The following is a 23295-nucleotide window of genomic DNA, read 5'->3' on the forward strand; positions in this document are numbered from 1 at the left end:
TGTATTTATAATGGATGGTTGCTGCTTACCTTATTAAGTTGTATGTTATTGGATCCTACTAAAGTAGTATTCAATTCATTTCCAGTCGTTGTTATTGTAGGTAAAGTCGTTGTTATTGTATTTTGTGAGACGCTACTGGGAAAACCTGCCACCACATTTAAGCCACCACCACCCGTTACTCCAATAACACTGGTAGCAGCGGCCGGTGATTGTGACGGACTGGGCTGGAAAACCACAGTGCCCGCACTTGGACTACCATTAGTAAACTGATGTATTGACTGTCTGCGACCTGGTGTTACAGTTTTACGTTCCTACAAATATTGAAAATCAAAACAAATAAATTTAGGATTGTTTTTTAACAATTTAGAAAAAGAAAATATGCTCACGAACAAGTCAGATTGGAAGGTTTTGGTTAAAATTTAGAAAATCTTTGCGGTTCTCATATTATTTAACTAAAATATTTTTCTGTGACTGATAAGGGAGAAGAAGTATTAATAAAATAATTACCTGCTCATGAGTACTATTATTTGTTAAAGGATTGCCCGTTACTAGAAGTACATCTTGTGGAAATGGTGACAATGAGGGTGATGGTTGCAAGCGTGGACTAGCTGAGATCGATGGTGATGGGCTGGGCGTTAAAAACGGACCCGGAGGAGACAATATTCCTAAAAAGAAAGAAAAAAACAAATAATAAGTAAAACGAAAGTAATAACATTTAGAAGTAGAGATATGTGAATGGTTTTATAATTTTAATAGTAAAAATCTCTTTCAGGTTTTTAGCATTCTTCCCTACATAACAACATTTTTGCATAATTCATCCATTCTCGAGACATGTGTACTTTTTCAAATATTAATTATACAAGCCTGCATTGTGTAAAGTGTTTTCATTTCATTTTGTTTTCTTTTTTTAATTTTTATTTATTTTAAATAGGTTTCTATGGAAAAGAAAACTTCAAAGTCCTTTTGCAGATTTTTCTCTGTAGTTAAAGGGAAATAATAAACAACATTATAGAGTAGTAAAATTTTCATGTTCGCACAGCAGTTATTTTTAAATAAAGCATACAAAAAAAAACCCAGAAAAGTCAACGTCAAAGACATGGTCTGCATTAAAAACACAGAAAGAAATTCTTTTTGGAGATGTTAGTAAACATTTCAAAATTTCAGATTATTTTCTAAAGGTTTTCGAAAAATATTCATACAACTGCAATTTTTATAAATAAAATATTCAATGAAATGTTTGATTGTTCAAATTTCTAGAAATTTCTAACAGTGTACAAATACTAAAACTGACTATAACAATTTAGCATGAGAACTTTTGCATACCATCATTATGTGTATGTATTCTTAAAAGCTTTTAAAATTTGTTTGTCGGGACATAATTTTTGTTTTTATGTTACACACAAGTAGAAATAAAAACTTCACAAGTGGAAGTCATAGAAACGTCACAAAAACGAACCTACTACCTACAGCAGATGATGCCAACCGACAATGAAAATGATGAGGATAGTACAAATTTAACATGTACCACATGTTCTAGAATAAGGTAATAGCTATTGGTAAGTAATAGTAATAAAATAAATAATGTCAAATTGAAAATGCTTAAAATCACTACTTTCGACCATTGTCTGTCATTCCCACGACAGTCGGTTCAACGCATTGGAATGACCGGAGTTCAATCGGTCAAGGGCTGTCAACTCAACAACCAATGCAACGACCATTAACTATATTATTAGTATTATTTGAAACTACTACTTCCTCAATGTTACAATTTTTTTTATCTTTGAGAAAATTTATATTTAAAGAAATTAAGCTCCATTTTTGCCAAAATTTGTGCATGATTTGTACGAAATTATCAAGGATTTTCGGACTAGCTTATACTAGAATAATATTTTTGAAATGTCCTGAAGTCAACAAATGAAAATATATTAAGGGCTGTTTTCCCATTAGGTCATTATCTTTTTTCCAACGAAAAACTGCAGATTAAAGAAATTTGGTTTTCTCAATGTCTCATTTGCTTCTATTCTGTCGCAAAGCTAAACCGACCTCATCTGCCAATTATTTATTTATCGTACAGATAAATTCAATCTGCTGACAGCTGTTCATAGTTTTTATGTGTTTGTGTAAACGAAATTAAATAGATTTTATAAAAAAAGTTTAATAGAGGAATTAACAATAATTTGATGGAGGATGAACACGAAGAACATGAGTTCCAAGTGAATGCTGAAAAAGTTTATCATGCCAGGCCTACCTACTTGGCAGACATGCAGGATAATGAATTTTTCAAAAGATTCAGGCTGTCGATGGCCACATTAAACAGCTGATTTATGTAAACATGTTGTCAATTGAAGGCAGGGTATTGCCATCTGAAAATAATGTTTTTTTGTCGCAATAATGAGAAAACCAACATTTTTAACGGACAGTTTATCGACATAATAAATATATATTGACATTTAGTAACAGGCAGTTTGTCGATACATTGAGAAAACGGGCCTAACCCATTATAATTAATTTGTTGTTATAATTTAAATTTTATTCTTTTTTTCTTAATAAATATCTCAAAAGTTTGACCAAAAACCTTGTAAACACTAGTTTAAATAGGAAAATTGTCAAATCTATTCCTAACAGATCTGAGCTGCACGTATAACGTAAATTATTTGGGAAATGATCCACTGCTGAAGGTTTTTAAACTCTCTCATTGTATTTGGCTTGGCTGAGTTTTTAACGTAAGCTTGGCTACCGTTTTGAAATGGTAAAAAATGTAACGGTAACGCTAATTTGGATTATTTCGTTACGGCAATTTAGCGGTAACGATATTTTGAATTATTTTTAACCGTAACTTTGGCAATTTAGGTCTGATTTAAATTATTAATACAATTTACCAATAAGTGGACAAAGGTGATATTGTATTACATTTTAACTTCTATGGATAAAACAAATTGGATTATTTTCATAATTTAAAATTATTTATAGAGTATTTTAGAAGCAACGATTTTTCAATAATGGAGTTTTAGTCGAGTTGACAGGGTATTTTAGGGAAAACGGTAGCTCAGCTATAACGGTAAATGAAATGTTAAACTAAGACTGACATAATGTTATGGATTACTGGGATAAGTTTAAATGGGATTTTTTTTGCAAGAAATCTATGAAATATTATTTAGATGCATTTAGTTTAGCTCAAAAATTAATATTTCCTTTATATATTTATGTAAATTTATCTTGACATGTTTAAAACATTTAAAACTACCCTAATATTTCAAATAAATGTATGTATTTGACGGAGAGAAGATGGTACATCGTATTTTTTTAACTACATATATTTTGTTTGTTTTTTAAATTCCTTATATTTGAATTATTTCTACGGCGAAAAGAAAAGGAAACGGAAAATTTTATGGTTTTAGAGAAATGAAATGTGCGAAAGCGAGCATAATCAGAGTTTTGAAAGATTTAAGACATAACATAAGTTCAAATCTGGCTAGGTTACGATTGAAAATTTTACGACATACTGTTGAATAAAGTAGTATACATAACCGAAAATGAGTTTCAAATAACTTAAGAACATTATATTGAAATTGTAAAAATGTTTTTGTATTAAAAATGTCTGAAATATGTGTATGGCTTAAAGAAAAGTAACTGGCTAAGTTAGTAGAATACTAGTCTATCAGTCTAAGGGTTTCAGATTAGATTCCTATCTGAATATATTAATTTGAAAATGAATTTATACTTTAAAATGTTTGTTCTTTGCACACTCCCAAGTAGTTCAATGTTTGTTTTAGATGTTTCGAAGGAAGGATACTTTTGATATTTTTATATGTATTATATGCATAGATACTTATGAGCATTTACAAGTTGATATACATAGATATTTTATTTGTTATACATATTCTATTTTATGAAGGTGGTGGTTGTAATTTTTTTTCTTTCTGTGCTTTATAGTGTGTTTGTATGTAAATTCAAATTAAGTCAACGACAACGATTTTTTTTTTGTATCTTTATATTATTTTTTTTTATTTTTTTGTATGCTACTATTGCACACATTTCATTTTATTTTTATATATATAAGGAAAATTTATTTTATAGGGTAAAAATTGATTTTTATAGTAGTTTTTTATTCTTCTGCTGCTTTACGTTCAAACACGCGACACAAAAAGGGATTGAAACGCTTGTAAAGAGAGTGAGTGGAAGAAATGAGTATAAAGGAACAGGAAATAATCATAATGTATAAGTTTGTTTGTTACTCATTCAATACAAAGGATTATGTAAATTTTGTTTGTACATATGTATGTTTTAAATTTTATTATCAATTTTCATTTACAATATGTACTGTATAAAATGATCAACAAATACAAATAACACAAATAGAAAATGGAAATAAATTAGAAAAATTAAGAAAAAATATGTTGACAATAGGATATCACAATCAGCCCAATTATGAATAAAAAATTCGGCGGGAGTTTGTTCCCCGGGAGTTTTTTCCCATTGAATTTGAATAGGAAAAATGAGAAAAGGGAAAAAACTCCCGGGGAATTTTTATTCATAATTGGGCTAAATAAATAGTACATATTTTAAATTGTAAAAAAAATTTTACAAATCTAAAATTTTAATAGTAAAAATGTATGTAGCATGTGAAAGGAAATCAAAAGATCTTTAGCCAAATTGAGTGGAAATTATTTTGGTATTAACTGTTTTTCTTACAAGCAAAAAATATGATTTGCTGATTGTTTGAATAACTAAAAATTATCCAATTCCAAATATATAATAACTAAATCAATTAATATAAGCTTTTTTTTCTTTAAAAACTGTTAAATTAGGAACGAATAGAAATAAATTAATGCTGACATAGACGTTTTTAATAAGGTTCTGTAGCTCGAGCTACATATTGAAGGTAAAATGTCAAGAAGAATCTTAATAATCTTAAAAATTAATCAAATAAAATTTTTTCAGAATTTGCTAACAATATTTTAAAACTCAATTTTTTTTTGGTTCCAAAAAGAAAATATTAATTATGAAAAAAATAGTAAAAGGATGAATGAATGTTCTATTTATGTATACACCAGGGAAGTGCGATTAATCGAATAATTAAACATTCAGATTAATTAATTATTCAACATTTCTAATTAACCAAAACTATGATTAATCAATTAATAATAATAATAATGAATTCAACGCCCTTGTAAAATATATATTTTTGTTACTAATACACATTTTGAGATTTAGGCACTGTTTCACTAACACATGTTCAGACTCTAAACCTAACTATAAACTTTAGAGTTAGGTTCTGTTGTCAAAGAGCCGGACTACTATATGCTTTGCTTCGAACAATCAAAATCAAAATTATTCAATGGATATGAATAATCAAAATGTTGGTCTAATCGAATATTCGATTAATCGCACACCCCTAGTATACACTTTTAAATTAATTGAAAATGTATAAATGCATGAATGAAATACTGAATGGTTGCTCTTTTAAGGAAAAAAAACAAAAGCATTTTATATAGGCAACAAGGTGTGCTGTATGTATTATATATAATTTTATATAATTACATTAATTTAATGCACACAAAAAAACATGTACATACAAACCTACTATTAAACACAAATACGAAATAACATAAAGAGAAAAAAATAAACTTTAAGCATACATATATACAGAGCTTCGAAGGAACAAAATATATGCTGAAATGTTTACCAAACAAAATTAATATTGTCATAATCTCCTAATATTTCACGACTCCTATCGAGTTTTGTGACGATAATTTTTTTCTTAAATTTTTTACTTTTTTTTGTTGTTATTTTTAATGCTACAAACCAATTCTTATGTATTTTCTCCCGTATCTAGTAGCTCATTTCTAAAGAAATTCGCACGTTAAAGGCGATGGTGACATCCGTTATTCGAAAAAAAAAAATAATTTTGAACGAGTTTTGGTCGAAAAATTTCTTTCTTTCGATTTTTCAATTTCGCAAAAAAAATTTACGCTTAAATGATATCGTTTAGGCTGATTTTTTTTGATATGTCGTAGTGGAACTTTTTTTCCTCATGCCAAAAGCTATCGAAAAATCGAAAAAAAACGGCACAATATCGATTGCTAAGGAGTGAGATCGAAAAATTCTTAACATACATATATGTTTATAAAAAAGAAACCACTAAACTTACAGCTTTAATTTTTTTTTTATTTGATTGAAATTATTATTACAATTTACAAAAAAAATTATTTTTATAGTTTTAATCACTAGTGATGAAATTTTGAACCTTTTTCGGAAACCCTTCCATTAACGTTTTTATAGTGCTTTCTGTCACTTTGCTCGAACATGTAGTCCATCTCCGTTTAAAATCTACCACACTTTTGGACACCTTTTTTGTACTCTTCAATTCTCTTTTAACAAGAGCCCAATATCTCTCCACTGGCCTTAGCTCCGGGCAGTTTGGAGGATTTGCCTCTCTTGGTACAAATACCACATTATTGTTCTTGTACCACTCAAGGGCTTGTTTGCCATAGTGACAGGATGCCAAGTCAGGCCAAAAATAAGTGGACACATTATGAAGTCTTATGAATGGAAGCAGCCTTTTTTGTAAACATTCCTTGATGTAAATTTCGGTATTTATAGAGCCCGTTGTAACAAATGAGTGGCTTCTTTTGCCGCAACTGCATATTGCTTGCCATACCAAGAACTTTCTGGGAAATTTTGTCTGCTTTTGGGTCCTAAACTTTTCTTCAACATTCCCTCGAGCATCAGCAACATAAAATTTTTGACCTGGAAGTTGCGAAAAATCTGACAGAACATACGTTTCGTCATCCATTATGCAGCAAGAATATTTTTTTATAAAACTTGACTTCAATTTCCGTGCTCTGTTTTTGGCCTCTAAATTTTTAGTAGCGTTCCTGTCAGGAACTTTTTGAGCCTTGTATGTTTTTAAACCTGCATTAGCTTTAACTTTTCGTACCAAATAGTCCGAGCACTGAGCTAACCGGGCTGCTTTCCTACCGGATGTGTTGGGAGCTCTTTTGAAAATGCGTTCTATTTTTTTGGCTTTAGAAACATCATGTGGACCATTCCTTCTACCTGAACCATGTTTTCTATCAACTGACAAGTTCTCCCGGTACTGTTTAATAACATTGGAAACAGTTTGACGGCAGACCTTTGTATGCTTGGCCAACTTTTTGTAAGACCAAGTTGGGTTTTGTTGAAAATATTTAATAATTTCAGTACGCACTTTTTTCTGGTCACTCATTTTAATCAGATTAACAAAAAAATTAATATAATTGACATTACACATAATAACTGACATGTTTTTCAAAGGTAACTTGATCAAAAAAAAATTCAAATAATACTTGGGTTAAAAAATGTAATGAAAAACGTGTGTTAAGAATTTTTCGATCTCACTCCTTAAATGGACCCAACCGGTGTTCATCTTCATGATTAAGGTAGATCGAGAATAATTTATGAATTGTCTGATGTTGAAAAAGGTGTTTGAAACCGTAATATAATTTAAATTTTCAAATACTTTGCATTTTAAACTTCGTTAAATATAAATTTAAAAATTTAAAAACAAAACATTATTTCAAATTTATGTTTAAATCATTCATTCATTCATTCATTCATTCACCTAGAGATACAAGAAATTCTTCTGAATTACTTTGATGATTTGTGTGTTGATGATGATGATGATGGTTTTTGGTAACTTCAAGTTTTTCTTTATCACAGAGAAAAATCTTTTGCAGTGATATGAAAAGAAATACATACATACATATAAAAAAAAATAAATTTCATTAATTCCCTTTTTAATACAGACACACACAAAACCAAATTTGCTCTTGTCTTCATTAATTTAATGGTAAAATGTCTTTTTTTAGTGTTTTTTGTTGCTCTCAAAGAGTCAGCAATAGAAAAAAAACAAGAGATTTTTCCTTCTATATTTTTTCTCTTTCCTAAAAAAAAGCTTTTCTTTTCTCTTCTTGTTTTGTTTTTGTGGTAAAGTAATCAAAAAATAAATTTCATACGAAATGGAAAAAAAAATTACTTTTTTTCTTTTATCTTAATTTTTTTTTCACTCTCCTGTATGTGATTTCCTTATTCAATGTTGTGATGTGCAACAGTGTTTACTAGTTATATTTGCTTGCAACATACATACAGATACTTTATACTTGTAATACATCCTTCCAACGTTTTGTTTACCATTAGTTCCATAAAGTTTCAATCCCAAAAGGCATTTACCCTTTTATTATTTTGTTTTCCTTTTTCATAGTTTCGCTTTTTCTGCTGTATTCTTTTTTTAATTTTTTTTGTGTTTTTTGTTTGTATGTAATAATTTTTTACTTCTGTGGTCACGTACTTGGAAAATTGCATTAAAGTAATCATTTTTGTAACAAAACAGTCAAAAACTCATAGGCAAATTACCAAGAAACACAAAATAAAAGGTTAGTAAATAGGTACATATGTAGATGTGAATTGAATTAATAGGAATAGAATTTTTTGAGTTCGAATTTCAATTTTCTAATTGAATAACAAACATATAATGCTTTTTTCCGTTTACATAACATTCACTTTTTTAATTAGAATGTCAGTTGTTGATTACAAATGTGTATGTTTCAAATAACCGCCATTGGTTACCCACCAACCTACTTGTAAGGCTTTTTTGTCTGTCGAATTTATTACATACATGCTACTAAGAAGGGGAAAATTGACACCCTTAGCAGGTTCATTTGATAGTGAAAATACTTGATGGTAGTTACAAAAACTTATATATCCTTCACCAAATTATACTTCAAAATACAAATTTTTAATATTTTTAGGTAAAATTTCCAAAATTTCAAAGTTGTTTTTTTTCCATTTTTTCGAATTGTTTTTTAAATTTTAAAAAATTTTTTTTTTTCAATTTTAATTTTTTTCGTATTTAGCGAAAAAAAAAATTTTGGTGAAAAACAAATTCGGGTTAAAAAATATTTTTTTCCGATTTTGACCCATTGCATGTCCAACTTACTACTACGTCGTTGCAAAGGTCTTTGAAATATCTATCATTAGATATCCATATTGTTTATATTAATGACTTAGTAAACCAGATATAGGTCAAAAATAGTTCAAAAATCGAGATTGTCCTGGTTTTTTCCTTATATCTCAGCCATTTGTGGACCGATTTTCTCGATTTTAAATAGCAAACGAGCCGGAAGATGTTGATGTATGCATCGTGTATGTAAGTTATTTGGGGGTTTCGGAAAGTTGATTTCAACAGACGGACAGACAGACAGACGGACATGACTTAATCGACTCAGCTATCTATAAGGATCCATAATATATATACTTTATAGGGTCGGAAAATTGTATTGTGGAAATTACAAAGGGAATGACAAACTTATATATACCCTTCTCACTAGGGTGAAGGGTATAAAAACTATAACTATTTCTGTTGTTTATGGACTCCAACAAAAAGAATTGCTACATGAGAACCCGTGTAGGGTGGGTCAATTTTCCGTCACTTAACTGATAGGGCAACACTGCTCCTGTCAGTTGACTGCTGTCAAAGTTTGAACAAGCTGCGTCATTTAGTTTATGTTTGACAGCCATTGATAGCAGACTACCTCGTGACTTGAGGAGAAATGGGAAAAAAGTGAATTTCGTCTGCTCAGTAGCATTCTTTTTTGCTGAAAAAACAGTCACTCAAATAAATGCTAAGCTTGATATTCTGCACTATCAATTTCAATGGAAGCCATAGGTATCTGACATGGCTCAGTGGTTTCAATTTTGAATGATCACTTCGTATAAGAAAGCTTTCCGCAAGATGGCTGCCGCTCACAATCGGGTGCACAAAAGGATACACACATGTGCAATTTCCATGGCAAAAAACCATGAATTAGGCTACGAAATGCTCCCTCTTACGCAATATTTTCCGGATTTAGCCCCGAGTGACTATTTCTTGTTTCCAAACCTAAAGAAATGTCTCAGCGGAAAGAGATTTGACTCAGCTCTAAAAAAAAACCTATTTTGATGAATTCGAAGAGATACAAATATTGGAGAAATTGGAAACAAAGGAGAATATGTTGAAAAATAAAATAATTTGTTTTTCAAAAACCTGATCTTGTAGCGATGCGATGGGCTTAAGTACACTCTGTGATCCAACTCTCCTTTGTGTATGCGCAGGTTTTTCTGGCACATTCACAAAGGGAACAACATTAAGTCGCAAACAACAAAAACAAATACAATGGAAGCTTCCGCTTTCAGGGATAATGGTGAGCTGGAGGTGGGGGGAGGGGGTAACGGACAGCATCCTTGAGGGTGATTTCACTTTAACGGACGTTCATGACAGGATTTTGAAACATGAAGGACAGGTGATACAACTTGATGTGGATGGTTTTCTGGGATTATCGATAGACTCCTTTGGGGAAACTTCCGCCACTCAGAAGTTGTAGGCGATGGTTCTGCACTCTGACGATTAGCACGATATCACTGTGATATCTGGTCAGAGTCAGATAGCAGAAACATTCCCTCCTACTGATGGGAACATGGGTAACCAAAAGAGCCGATCGATAAAAGGCTGTCCACATGGCCAATCTTTAACTTACCTCATATAAGATATTATAAGACATTCTACACTATGTCTTAAAATACCTTAATATATTCGTAAAAAAGTAGTTCGACAATAAACTAATAATAGCTGCCCTTTTAATAATAAAAAAATAACAAAAATTTTAAACAAAAGAAACATATATGTAGCTTGACAATAGGAATAAAAATGTTTTCAAATTCATTTCAAAGGATTTATTTTTATGTAAATCCTTTTCCCTTTTTTTTTTGTTTGTTAATACCAAAAAAGGTTTATTGTTATTGACATTTGGAATGTACAAGTAAATAGTATCCCGCAAGTTTCATTTCATTTTAAACAACATCAACTACCGTTTTCTACGTGAAATACTTCAAATTAAAATATGTTTGTAAAGAAAATAAAATTTATAACAATTCTTTTCTTCCTTTACTTTTTTTAAGAGTACAATTTCTTCCTTATATTCATGTTACACACATCGATTAACACACAATAATCCTTATTTCTGTATAACTAGTGGCAGCAGCCTCACAACCCACCAACCAACAACTTCACATTCAAAATATCTACGTTGCACGAGTTCTTGAATGCTGCTGGAAGCTGTGCATTCGTAACAAATGAAACATTTTGTAACACAATTTTTATTTATTATACCCTTTACCATGAGTTGTTGTATATAAGTTTCACATTCTGTTTGTAATTTCTACATTTTTCATTTGAGAACCCTTAAAGTATCGTTATAGATAGCGGAGTCGATATAGCCATGTCTGTATGTTGAAATCATCATTCCGAAGCCCCCAAATAACTTGCATAAATGGCTGATATTTTTTTTCACCAACAATTTATTTTACCAAAAAAAATTTTAATTTTTATCTTAAAGTATAGTTTGGTGAGGGGTATATAAGAGTCGGCGTAACCGAATATAGCATTCTTACTTGTTTTTATTTTGTGTATGTTAAGAATAAAATCCCAATTGAAAAGAGGAAAAGGATAAAGGGTTAAATTTGGTTGGTTGACTTGGGGACTGTATGTGTGTTGTTTCATTTTGCAGAAACTTGTAAGAAAAAAGTTATGCAAAAGAGTTTAATATAGTTATGGAAGAATGTATATTTTTCATAACATTTTCATTATGTGTTCAGTGTTTTTAGTTTTATTTACACATTGCTCATTTGCGACAAACCAGTTGCAGTTTTTTTAATTGAAAACTAAAAACCGTTCCCACTGCTAAAAAGTTTCAGATAGTTTTATATTTTTGAAACATTTCTGTTAGACAGATTTGTGTATAGCTCAATTGCGACACGATAACAAATTTACTCCTCAGGACTTAATTTTAATATCGTCAGAAATAATAGGTGAGATCGAAAAAACCTTAACGGTTAGCTCAGTATTAGGACTATTTGGTACGAAAAATTAAAGCCAATGCAGGTTTAAAAACATACAAGGCTCAAAATGTTCCCGGCAGAAACTCTGCTAAAAAATTAGAGCACGGAAATTGAAGTCAAGTTTTATATAAAAAATATGCCTGCTGCTGGATAATGGATGACGGAACGTTTGTTCTGGAAAATTTTTTCCAAGCAGAAAATGTTCCCAAAAAGTTCTTGGTATGACAAGCAATAAGCAGTTGCGGCAAAAGAAGCCAAACATTTATTACAAAGGGCTCTATAAATGCCATCAAGGAATGTTTACAAAAGAGGATGCTTCCTTTCATAAGACTTCTTAATGTGTCCACTTATTTTTGGCCTGATTTGACATCCTGTCACTATGTTAAGCAAGGTCTGGAGTGGTACAAGAACAATTATGTGGTATTTGTACCAAGAGAGGCAAATCCTTCAAACTACCTGTTGCTAAGGCCAGTGGAGAGATATTGGGCTCTTGTTAAAAAAAGCAAAGAGCAGATTTTAAACCGAGATGGACTATCTGTTCGAACAAAATGACAGAAAGCACTATAAAAGGGTTTCCGGATAAGGTTCATAAATTCATCATAATTGATTAGAACTATTAAAATAATATTTTTCGTAAGTTGTAATAATAATTTCAATAGATCTCACTCCTTATAAAAACTATAATAAATTCACTTTCATATAAAACTATTTTAGCTAAGATTTATAAACTCATATTACGCTCCAATTTAATGCCGATAAGTCAGACATTTCATCGAAGACAGCAGATTATTTGTTTTCTCACTAAAAAAATTACAGTGACATAAGTTCAATAATCTGCTTCTTGTTCTCATATTTATAGCTCAAATTGAAATCATTGTACTAAACACCTATTCGGTGAACTGCCACCCATGGAGACAGTGTCCTGTTACCACAGAGATATGCCTCCAAGTAATCTTCGAAACATTATGGTGACATTTTTCAAATACGACAGATCTTCAGTAGTACGCCAAAGTCTCTGACTATTTGATCGAATGGAATCCATAAGAAAGTGTGCGGTCTTGGAAGCTTATCCGAACTGACATTACCTGTACTCCGAGAAACCCAAATTATGTTTATGTCAAACTACTGTGTGTCGGTAGTCAAGGGATGATTTCGTTTTCAGAACGAGAAACGTTAAGACAACATTCGAATCCAACCAGACTCAAACTTCCTCTAACTGCAAAAATCTGTCTGGAAATCACTAGAATGATGCGGTAGCAATATCGATATGTGGAGATTGAGATCCCTGGAGTATATTACACAAAATGATGCAACTTATAGTCATCTGTGCATAAATTAATGACACTCCACCTAAAGGGAATATGATTTCGCTAGTCATTCTACTAGTTCATTATACACCGACCGTATACATCATTCATATAGAAAATCCATAATTCCAAGATTCGCGAGGTGATATCAGCATCGTATATCGAGGTGTGATCCATGCTGAACCTTCACGGGTGTTTCCTCTCCATTGCAGAGTACAATGTAGACGAATTGGGAGTACATGGCCGTCTCTTTTCCTACTAAATCCAGTGCTAGATGATGTATATTTAGGGAATGCGAGATTGTAGTGTGAAGAGCACTTTTAATATATCGTGGAAATTCTTTGTACATTTTAGAGGTTCAAAACGATCTTTAAAAGTGCTGTATTTGATGAATTTTCTTGTCAAGTTATATCGGACATATAATATAATATTTCTAGGCTATATAATTGCTCAAAACACATTGTAATGACTCGCAGTTACTGAATAACATGACGACTACATACCGTCTGCATTACTTGCAAGTAGTCGGGTAATGGCTTATTATTTCTAAGAACTTATTGACATTTGTATGAACCCATTCTGTTTTAACTAATAACAGTATTTGTGAGTTATTTTGTATTTTTTTAGTTGTAGTTTTATAGATATCAAAGTAATGACTTATTTAAAAGCGGTTGCGGTAAGTATTTTTATCAAATGACATCAACGTGTTCAAATAATAAGTTAAAGTGCTATTTTGGAAGTAGTGAAGTGTCAGTTTTTACTGGGTGTATATGTAAAGACTGACTTATAAAAATATTTATTTCAACAAAGTTTTTTCTCTGAGTGCATTACAAGAAACGTGTAATAGTTAAAGTCAAGCAGCATTAACAGACTGACATAACCATGTTCTTTTGTTTTAGCCTGGTTAAGTCGCACACAGGATACAAAAAAAAGAATCCAATGGATGTGTGCAAACAACTTGAAGTTTTTATTTATTTATGCATATTTTTAGCGTATACTACAATACACACAGACTATTTTTTTTAAAACATTTTATTTTTTTTACAAAAAAAAAAAAAAAAAAACTCAACTTGAGTCTTAAAAGTCTGTAGAATACAAGACATTGTCACAATGTTTAATGTGAAATGAAAAAAAAAGAAAAAGAAAATAAACTACAAAGAAAAACTTAAAATAGTAAAAACTTTTTGTTGTTAACTCCCCAGCTCAATTTGGCTTATACCTGCATAATATACACACATTTTTTTACTTAGTCTTTGTCCTTTGTAAAGGCGGGCGGGAGGTCGGTGGAGGGCAATAACTGTTGGTATGGAATCTGTTGGCTGATTTGATGTTATGGCAACTTAAAGTAACATTTATACTCCATACCTTCAGATAGATGACAAGACGAAGGCAACAATAACAAAAAAAAACGACAGCTAAGCTAAACTAAACAAAAAAAATCAATGGGATGGAACAGAAGGAGTTGGAGGGAGGATGTTGTATGATGATCTCTTTGCTTTAGATACCAGGAAACCTAAAACAATGAAAATGTACAAACAAAAGCTTAAGAGTTAAGAGTGCTACTGTGTTGTGTTTCCAGTAGGTATAAAATAATGATGATTAAGGATAAAAATGTTACACATTGAAGTTGTTTTTTTAAATTTTTTCGTTTTTATGCTTTTGTTGTGGTCCTAAAACAATGAACCATATTGACGGCTCTTCTAAATAAACGTAATAAAACATTGACTAGCACAAAAATGATTTTATAGAGGAAAAAAAAGTGTTCTTAGAATAGTAATGTGTGTTAGAAAATATATTTATTTTTGTTCATTGAATGAAACATAAATTTTTGTTACCAAATATTTTTTGTTTGCCAAATATACGTCACAATTTTAAGAAAAATCGGTTTTTAGTTTTCATCTGCCCTGATTACCATAATCTTTTCAAAGATTTTACAAGTTTTTTTAAATTATGGTCACTGTAATTATGTACATGATTGCAGTAATTATAATATATTTAAGTTACCATTAACATGATATATATGATTGTAGTAGTTAAGTTTATGTTTGTGGCAACCATTTTTGTGATGGTTATGGTTATCATACTCTGAGAACAACATATTATGATTCTTCATGAACATGATTGCTATAAACATATATTTATTTATTAGAATCATATATATGATTGTGTTAATCATGTGAATCTTAAATTTACAATATTATGGTTATCACAATCATATAAATAATTAGAGTTACCATAATATTGTTTAAAAAACATGTAAAGATGTAGAAATGGTTATGGTAAACATGTACAACTATATTTTTTCTCTGGGTGCTCATGCATAGAGATTTATTTTTTTTTGATTTTAAAGCACATAAAATATATAATTTTTTAAATTTAAAACGGTTATTTCTATGTTTTAATGAATAATAAAAAATAATATTTAAAAAAAAATAAATGATAGTTTAATTTGTTGAATAAAAACAATTTTTAAAAATTCTGCTCCACTGTCCACGTTTTAGAGTGGACGTATGACACTTAAATGACAGATCTATTCAAACAAATTTAATAAAATTTCAGAAGCAATTTGAATAACTCGATGCTTATTATACCCTTCACCATGAGTGGCAAGGGTATACATAAGTTTGTCATTCCGTTTGTAATTCCTACATTTTTCATTTGCGACAACACAAAGCATATATAATCTGGATCGTTATAGATAGCGGAGTCGATATAGACATGTCCGTCTGTGGGTCTATGTGTTGAAATCCTCTTTCCGAAGCCCCCAAATAACTTACATACACGATTCATACCTCAATATCTCCGAAATTTAAAATCGGGAAAAACCAGGACAACCTCGATTTTTGACGCATATCTGGATTACTAAATCATTAAAATAGACAATATGGATATCTAATGATAGATATTTCAAAGACCTGTGCGAAGACATATATAAGACCATAATAAGTTGGATCTACAATGGGTCAAAATCGGAAAAAAATATTTTTTAACCCGAATATTTTTTTTTCACCAAACATTTTTTTTCATTAAATATTAAAAAAAAAATTAAAAATTAAAAAAAAAAATTTTAAATTCAAAAAAAATTTTAAAATGTAAAAAACAATTTCGATAAAACAACTGTAAAAAAATTAAAATTTTGTGTGCCTAAAAATAGTTAAAATTTTTATTTTAAAGTATAATTTGGTGAAGGGTATATAAGATCCGGCACAGCCGAATATAGCTCTCTTACTTGTTTTTTATTTAATTTTTAAACAACCATTACACGTTTATATCGATTTTAAAATTTATTATCAGTAATTGTTGTAGCTAGTTCTATAAATATTGTAAAGTATAAGAGATGACTTAGAGCCAGATTTTTAATTGTTAGTTAAACGTAGCTTAAAACGCTGTTAAGTTAAACCTGAAACAAATTGAGGCGGCCTTTAACAAATGATTGTGTTTTTCACTAATCAATTATGAACTGTCAGTTTTGTTAGCATTGCCATACTTTTTAGTCAACTCAAACTTTTTCTGTAAATTTTAACTTTATTAAACGAAAAAGTGAAAGTTAATTAAATAAAATGGATATTAATAAAACAAATCAAAACAAAATTGGTCTGCTGAAATGTTTATTTTATTTTATTTTTCTAGCTGTTTGTGTTTTGACAGTTATAACTGAAGTTTAACTGGTGAATGATGCTCAGTTAAACCAAGATTATAAACTAAATGAAAAATAAGTAAACAATACAAATTTTGGTTTAATCTTGGTTTAAATTAAGAATGTACAGTATATTTATCGCAAAAACTAGCTCTTAGTTAAATAATTATAATTGGTCAATTCATAAGATCACCTATATGTCATAATGTCGTAATATTTCACGACTCGGTGGCTCGACTTAACCGACTCTTAGGCGTTCGGCGAAGGTCTCTGCTGATTGGTTACGGTATAACTATTAGTTAACACATAACCAGGCTTCGTGTTAATGGGGGTAAAACAAATAATTTGTGCTCATATCCTGAGAAGGGTATATGTATGTATATAAGTTTGCCATTCTGTTTGTAATTTCCACAATATAATTTTCCGACCCTATAAGGTATATATATTCTGGATTCTTATAGATAGCAGAGTCGATTAAGCCATGTCCGTCTGTCTGTTGAAATCAATTTTCTGAAGACCCCAGATATGTATCTTAGGGATCCAAATCTTCAATAATTTTTTCAGACATGCTTTCGAGAAGTTTCCTATTTAAAATCAGTAAATTCGGTCCACAAATGGCTGAAATATGAGGAAAAAATCTGGACAACCTCGATTTTTGACCTATTTTTGAACTATATCTGGATTAATAAGTCATTAATATAGACAATATGGATATCTAATGATAGATATTTCAAAGACTTTGCCACGACGTAAGTAAGTTGGACCTACAATGGGTCCAAATCGGACACATTTTTTTTTTAATTTAAAAAAAAAAAATTTAAAATAACATTTCGAAAAAAAAATTTACAAAAAATTTAAAAACCAACTTTTAAAAAAAAATCAATTTTGTTTACCTAAAAATATTTAAAATTTTTATTTTGAAATATAATTTGGTGTAGGGTATATAAGATTCGGCACAGCCGAATATAGCTCTTACTTGTTTTCTATCAATTCTATAGCGCAACAAATGTGCTCATATGTCGAAGAGGTGCAAATGTTACGAAAACAAAAGCGGAATAAAAATGATTATACGAGTAAAAACAAAACAATATGTATATTTTTGTTGGTTATTTGGAAACGAGAAATATGGGGAGGAAAAAAATCAATAAGTGTAGGCATTACCAAACATCATTATTGTGTATGTATGTAGTACTCTCCATCGCCATCGCCATCACCATCATCCACATCATGTTCATCAGCAGCATCAGCTACGTTTAGCCGTCATTGCTTTTTGTGTACACGAACATACGAAAGGATGAAGTGGTAACTAACAAGGGCTTCTTTACTTTCAAGTCCCAAATATGTATACACACGTACTCACAATAATAACAACAATATGAGAAGAAAAAAAAGTTTATAACAATAGACACGAGGCTGTAATATCCAGGAATGTGCAACATATCAAAAACAGAACCAATTAATACAATTGTAAAGAAGTTTAGAAATAGGATTTTTAAAATTCAAATGTTCGAAAATCCGCAGATTTGTGTTTAACTATTTATAAATCATTACGACATCGACCACTACTTGAAAGAAACGGAGGCAAATACTCATATTTTCTTTGACTCTTGGCCAGGAATCCTTGAATTTTTGCGATTGGTTGTTGGTGAAATCCAAAAGACATACTAGGCGGAGTATAGAGAGAAAAGTCCATTATCATTCATCCTTTCAACTTAAAACGTTGATAAGGCTCATCGACTCTCACTCTACGGATACAGATACAGCAGTTTTGGTTGTAATAACCGATTTTTTTTGTTGTGGCTGATAAATCTTAATTGGGTTGATAAAAATTCGGATATTTCAATCGTAATTCTTTTGCTAGAACCGAATATAATCGAATCATACGATTGGCTACAAATTTGTTCATCACAAGAAATCTGTTTTCTCTGTGTAGTTATACAGAGATCTTTCGAATTTAAACAATATACAATGGAAGCTTTCTTAGACAGAGAGGGAGTTATCAATAACGTTAGTACTTTTGCAATTAAACAGGTTCCTAATAACCTAAATGTTGAGTTGAAACTAGTATCGGGGTTGTTTCCGGATGTGATAAGAGATATCATGTCCAGCGCTTAGGGGTTACTCAACAACTGGTGTGCTAGTGTTAACCCGGTTAATGAATTGAGAAATTAGCTTATCGGATAGTGGAAAATATCAAGATATCATCCTGATATTTCATGTCCTAACACAGATAAACCAGATTCGTAGTGGCAACCAATTTTTTTGCCAATCGAATGATTTGGTTGCACATATGGAATTTTTCGGTTTTGGCAACAGAAAATCAGTTAATAAGGAAGAATTTCAATTGGAGCAACTAAACTTTTGTTACACTACTTCTAAAACTTTATAGCCACAAAATAAAAAAATCGGTAACCAAGTCAGAATCATTCGATTGGCAACAAATTCGGTTGCTACTACGAATATGTTTTCTCTGTGTACTAGCTATCCTTGTGAGTTATCTTGATCCATATATAATGACCTACTAAGATATCTCTCGGCTACAGGTTAGATTTAGTACCTTCAAAACGGAGTCCTTTCAACTCCAACCCAATTCTTTTAAGATGGGAACATCAAAATTTAGCAGAATCTTTAAAAGAGTTTTGATTTGTTTGGAATCAGACTGGAACGAATATTAGGTTCGGTTTGGTTTCGGCCTGAAAAGCCGGTAACAAAAAGTGATAGTAAGTTTATTGTTGGATTCTTGTATTGATAATTATCATCGAAAATCGTTAATCTTCGATTTTAGCTGAATTCAGAACATTCCGAATTTTCTGAGGAAATGTCAGCTGGCACCCAACAATACTTAGGATTGCCAAAACTCACTGCATAAATATTTATCCTGTAAGTGAAACAATCATAACAAAACTCTGTTTCCGAACGAAATATGAATAAAGAATTAATGTAGTTAACCCACTCCTGAATATTTTATGCAGTTTTCTTTTTCTTAATACGAATCCATAAGATCCATTGTTATTTGCTGTTGCTCGTTTACTTAATTTACAGAAGAAAATGGTTTATTGTTATTCAAAAACGTACAAGGATGATGATGATGATTATAGTAACAACAACAGCAACAACAACAACGAAGAAGGTGATGTTTTGTGAATGATGGTTGTTGTGTTAAAGCTGGAAGGATTGTTTTTGGTGGGGGAATACGCTGAGGAAGCAAATAAGATGTTTAGAAGAGATATTGTTTTGTATTTTTCCAAGAATTTTTTTTTGAAGGAACAGAAAAAGAAACAATTTTAAAAAGACATGTTAAAACGCTGCAGCTCACTACAACAAAACATACTATATGGTAAGTGTCAAAATTATAAGGTCACATACTTTTGGTTCGGGTTATCCAAAAATACAAATTTATACTATTGAATAAAATACTTGTTGTTCAAACGTGTTCAGATAAGAATACTTTGCTCTCATTTGATAACTGTTAGTTCTATTTATAAACCAAAATATCCGAAAATTTCGAAAGTGAAATTCGCAAAACTTAAAGAAAGGCTTGTATGAAGCGCTAATAGGTTTAAGGTGGAATTGGGTTTGAATGCGTCAAAAATACAAACTAACTTAATTGTACTAAAATCAAATGCAATGAAAATGAGAATTTGGAAGAAAAAGCATATGACAACTAACTAAAATTTTTATTCTGAAAATTTTTATTTAGTAATTACGAATTAATTTAACAGTCCAAACGGTTTTTAGAGACTTTTGTTGATTTAAAAAGTTAACCCTTGTATTATTTACCTAATAGTTTGGATTGCGTTTAGCTCAAGTGTAACCAACTAGAATGAATAGCTGGAAGCTGCAGGAGTGCTCTCAAATCATTTAGGTAGAACATCGAGACAAACATTTGTGGTATCTGCAAGAAAGAATCCTAATTTGTGCAACAAGGATTGTTTGTTATGAATCGCCGGCACGTTTACCAGAACGAAAAGTACGTAACCTTATAATTTTGACACTAACCTTACTATAGATATGTAAAGGGTCTTCCAATAGGGACTTCCGAACATTGACAGTTGATAGCTTCCCTATTGTTGAAGCTACATCTGTCGAATTGGCTGTCATTTATTTAGTTTGTTTTGTCAAATCACAATGGACGGAAATAGCGTTCAACAAAACGTGCAAATGATAAAATGGGTTTTCTGTTTTGATGAGTCCCATTTCGGGATGAATGGGTACTTCAACAAACAAAATTGTTGAAAATGAGATCCAAAAGCTTCCAATTCATCCCGAGAGATATACTTCAATGATTACCAATTGGGCATATGGACCAACGACATGTGGTTTCAACAAGACTGAGCTACGTGCCACACAGCTCATGCCAAATTGGAAATTCCGCCCAAGCGATTTGAGGGCGATGTGAACTGGCCACTGAGATCGTGCGGTTTGACCCCGTTAGACTTTTTCTTGTAGGGTTTTCATAAGTCGCAGCACTAACAGAATAAACCACAAACCACAGCGGCCCTCAAAGCCAACATAGCCCATGTCACCTTAAGTCTGATTTATGCGCCATAGTCATGGCAAATTGGACATTTCGGATTCGCCCCACCCAGCGAAGAAGCAGCGGACATTCCATACATAATGGCATCAATAAGTTTTTCAATTGAATAAAAAATGTTGATGATATTTTTAATTATTAATGAAATACCCTTTACTAATATTACTGGTGTTATTTTTCCATGATTATTGTTATTGAAGGATGCTTCTTAAACAAAACAATATGCTAATGAAGTGTAAATAATGAGAATAAAAATGAGATAACGGAAAAGTATTTTAATATTTATAAGTATGTAATGATAATAATAATGGTTAATAAATTAAATAGTTTATTCTGAAAAAAAAACTTAACAATACTTAAGATTTTTATACAAAATCTTTAAAAACTTTTATTCCAAACACATCTTTACACACAGAAATTTCAAAAAGAAAATAATAAATCTTTTCGTTCACCATAAACATTTGAAGCAAAGGAATTATTCGATTCGATTGGCATTGATAAGCCTTTTTAACGTTTTAGTTGTTGTTGCTGTTATTTTTTTTTATTTCAGTTTTCTGCTTATACGTTCATAGTAGTTTTTCTAAAGTTTTTTGTTTTTTTTTTGTCTCGTTTCTTTTATATTCTGTATTAAACTCTTTATCCTGTCAGTGTTTATATGTATAGTTTATTTTTTCACATTTTGCTATTCTGTGCCATAAATCTCCAGTTTTTTTTTTTATTTTTTGTTGGTTTTTGTTGCTGCTGTCTCGTTTTTATCCCTCTTTAACAACAACAAACATGTAGCAAAATATTTGTATGTGTATCTTTTGTACATGAAGTGATTTTAAAGCACCCTACTTAGTACTTTTTGGAAATATTTTTTTCCAAATTTGAATAGAATGTTATGAAAAAAAGTACTATTTTGGAACTTAGAATTATTTAGAAAACAGATATTTTTTCTTTGAAGCAGCATTAAATTTGCCATGAAAATGTTTAACAGAGGAATAACTCAAATGTGTCTAGCAGCAGTTTGAGAACAAAAGTAAATTTGTTGGAATTAACTAAAAATTATTTAAAATAAATAAAGTTGGGTTCGAAGGACCATAAATTTTGTAGTGCTAATTTGGAATTAAGTAATATATTATGGTTTAAATATTATTTACAATTTATTGCGTATTGTTAACTTTGAATACATTTGACATGTGGAAAAGATATGTATATTGAAAACCTATGTGATTGAAATTGTGTCTTGGAATAAAATTATTTTAAAAAAAGAAGATAAGAACAAAATATCTTGAGATTTATTTGTGCGTTATACTAGATTTTCGAACAACGAATTTTTGATATAAAAAGTCAAAAAGAAATCTATTTTTTATTGTTTGATCATTAAGCATGGTATGGTAATTGCGGTCTGGGTTCGAATCCCAGCCGACGCCAATAAACCTCAGTTTATGATAATTATTAGTTTACTAATAACTAATATTTATCAGAGCGCCCTCCTTCGGCGATATAGCATTAAAATCATTTGAGGACTTAGATTGTTTGTGACAAATTATATGCACAATTGTAACCTGTAATCTTATTACATCCCACTATGGACCAGAAAATGATTCTGATTCTGAGACGTTAGATAATAAAATTTTAGTATGAATCTTTTATTAACGGAAAATTGTCATAACTTTATTCATTTCCTTTATCACAATCTAGAAAATTTAATTCTCTAGAATGCATTACACCTGAGATATATACGGTATTTGACTATTAATATTTTGCATTTAAAACATCAGGATCAAGGTTTATGACAATATTATTTTCACTATGTTTCATTCCGCAATAAAATCCTTCTTTCCTACAACTACTTAAGCAAAAATTCTTCAATGATTTCTTCGACATTTGAAAAATACTCAATAGCCATTCCGGAATAT

At 30.6% G+C, this 23295-nt stretch overlaps 1 protein-coding gene across 1 annotated transcript in view; it reads right to left on the minus strand.

Moving 5' to 3' along the window:
* The window catches only part of Bicra (BRD4 interacting chromatin remodeling complex associated protein), a 182949-nt gene that overhangs the window by 11784 nt on the left and 147870 nt on the right, over positions 1-23295 (minus strand). Inside the window, exons 2-3 of the mRNA XM_065515237.1 lie at positions 508-665; positions 30-311 (exon numbers count right to left, since the gene is read on the minus strand). Of these exons, the coding sequence (XP_065371309.1) occupies positions 30-311; positions 508-665 (440 nt within the window). The remainder of the gene's footprint in view (positions 1-29; positions 312-507; positions 666-23295) is intronic.

Source organism: Calliphora vicina, chromosome 1 (genome assembly GCF_958450345.1).
Source record: "Calliphora vicina chromosome 1, idCalVici1.1, whole genome shotgun sequence".
In the NCBI taxonomy this organism is placed as follows: domain Eukaryota; kingdom Metazoa; phylum Arthropoda; class Insecta; order Diptera; family Calliphoridae; genus Calliphora; species Calliphora vicina.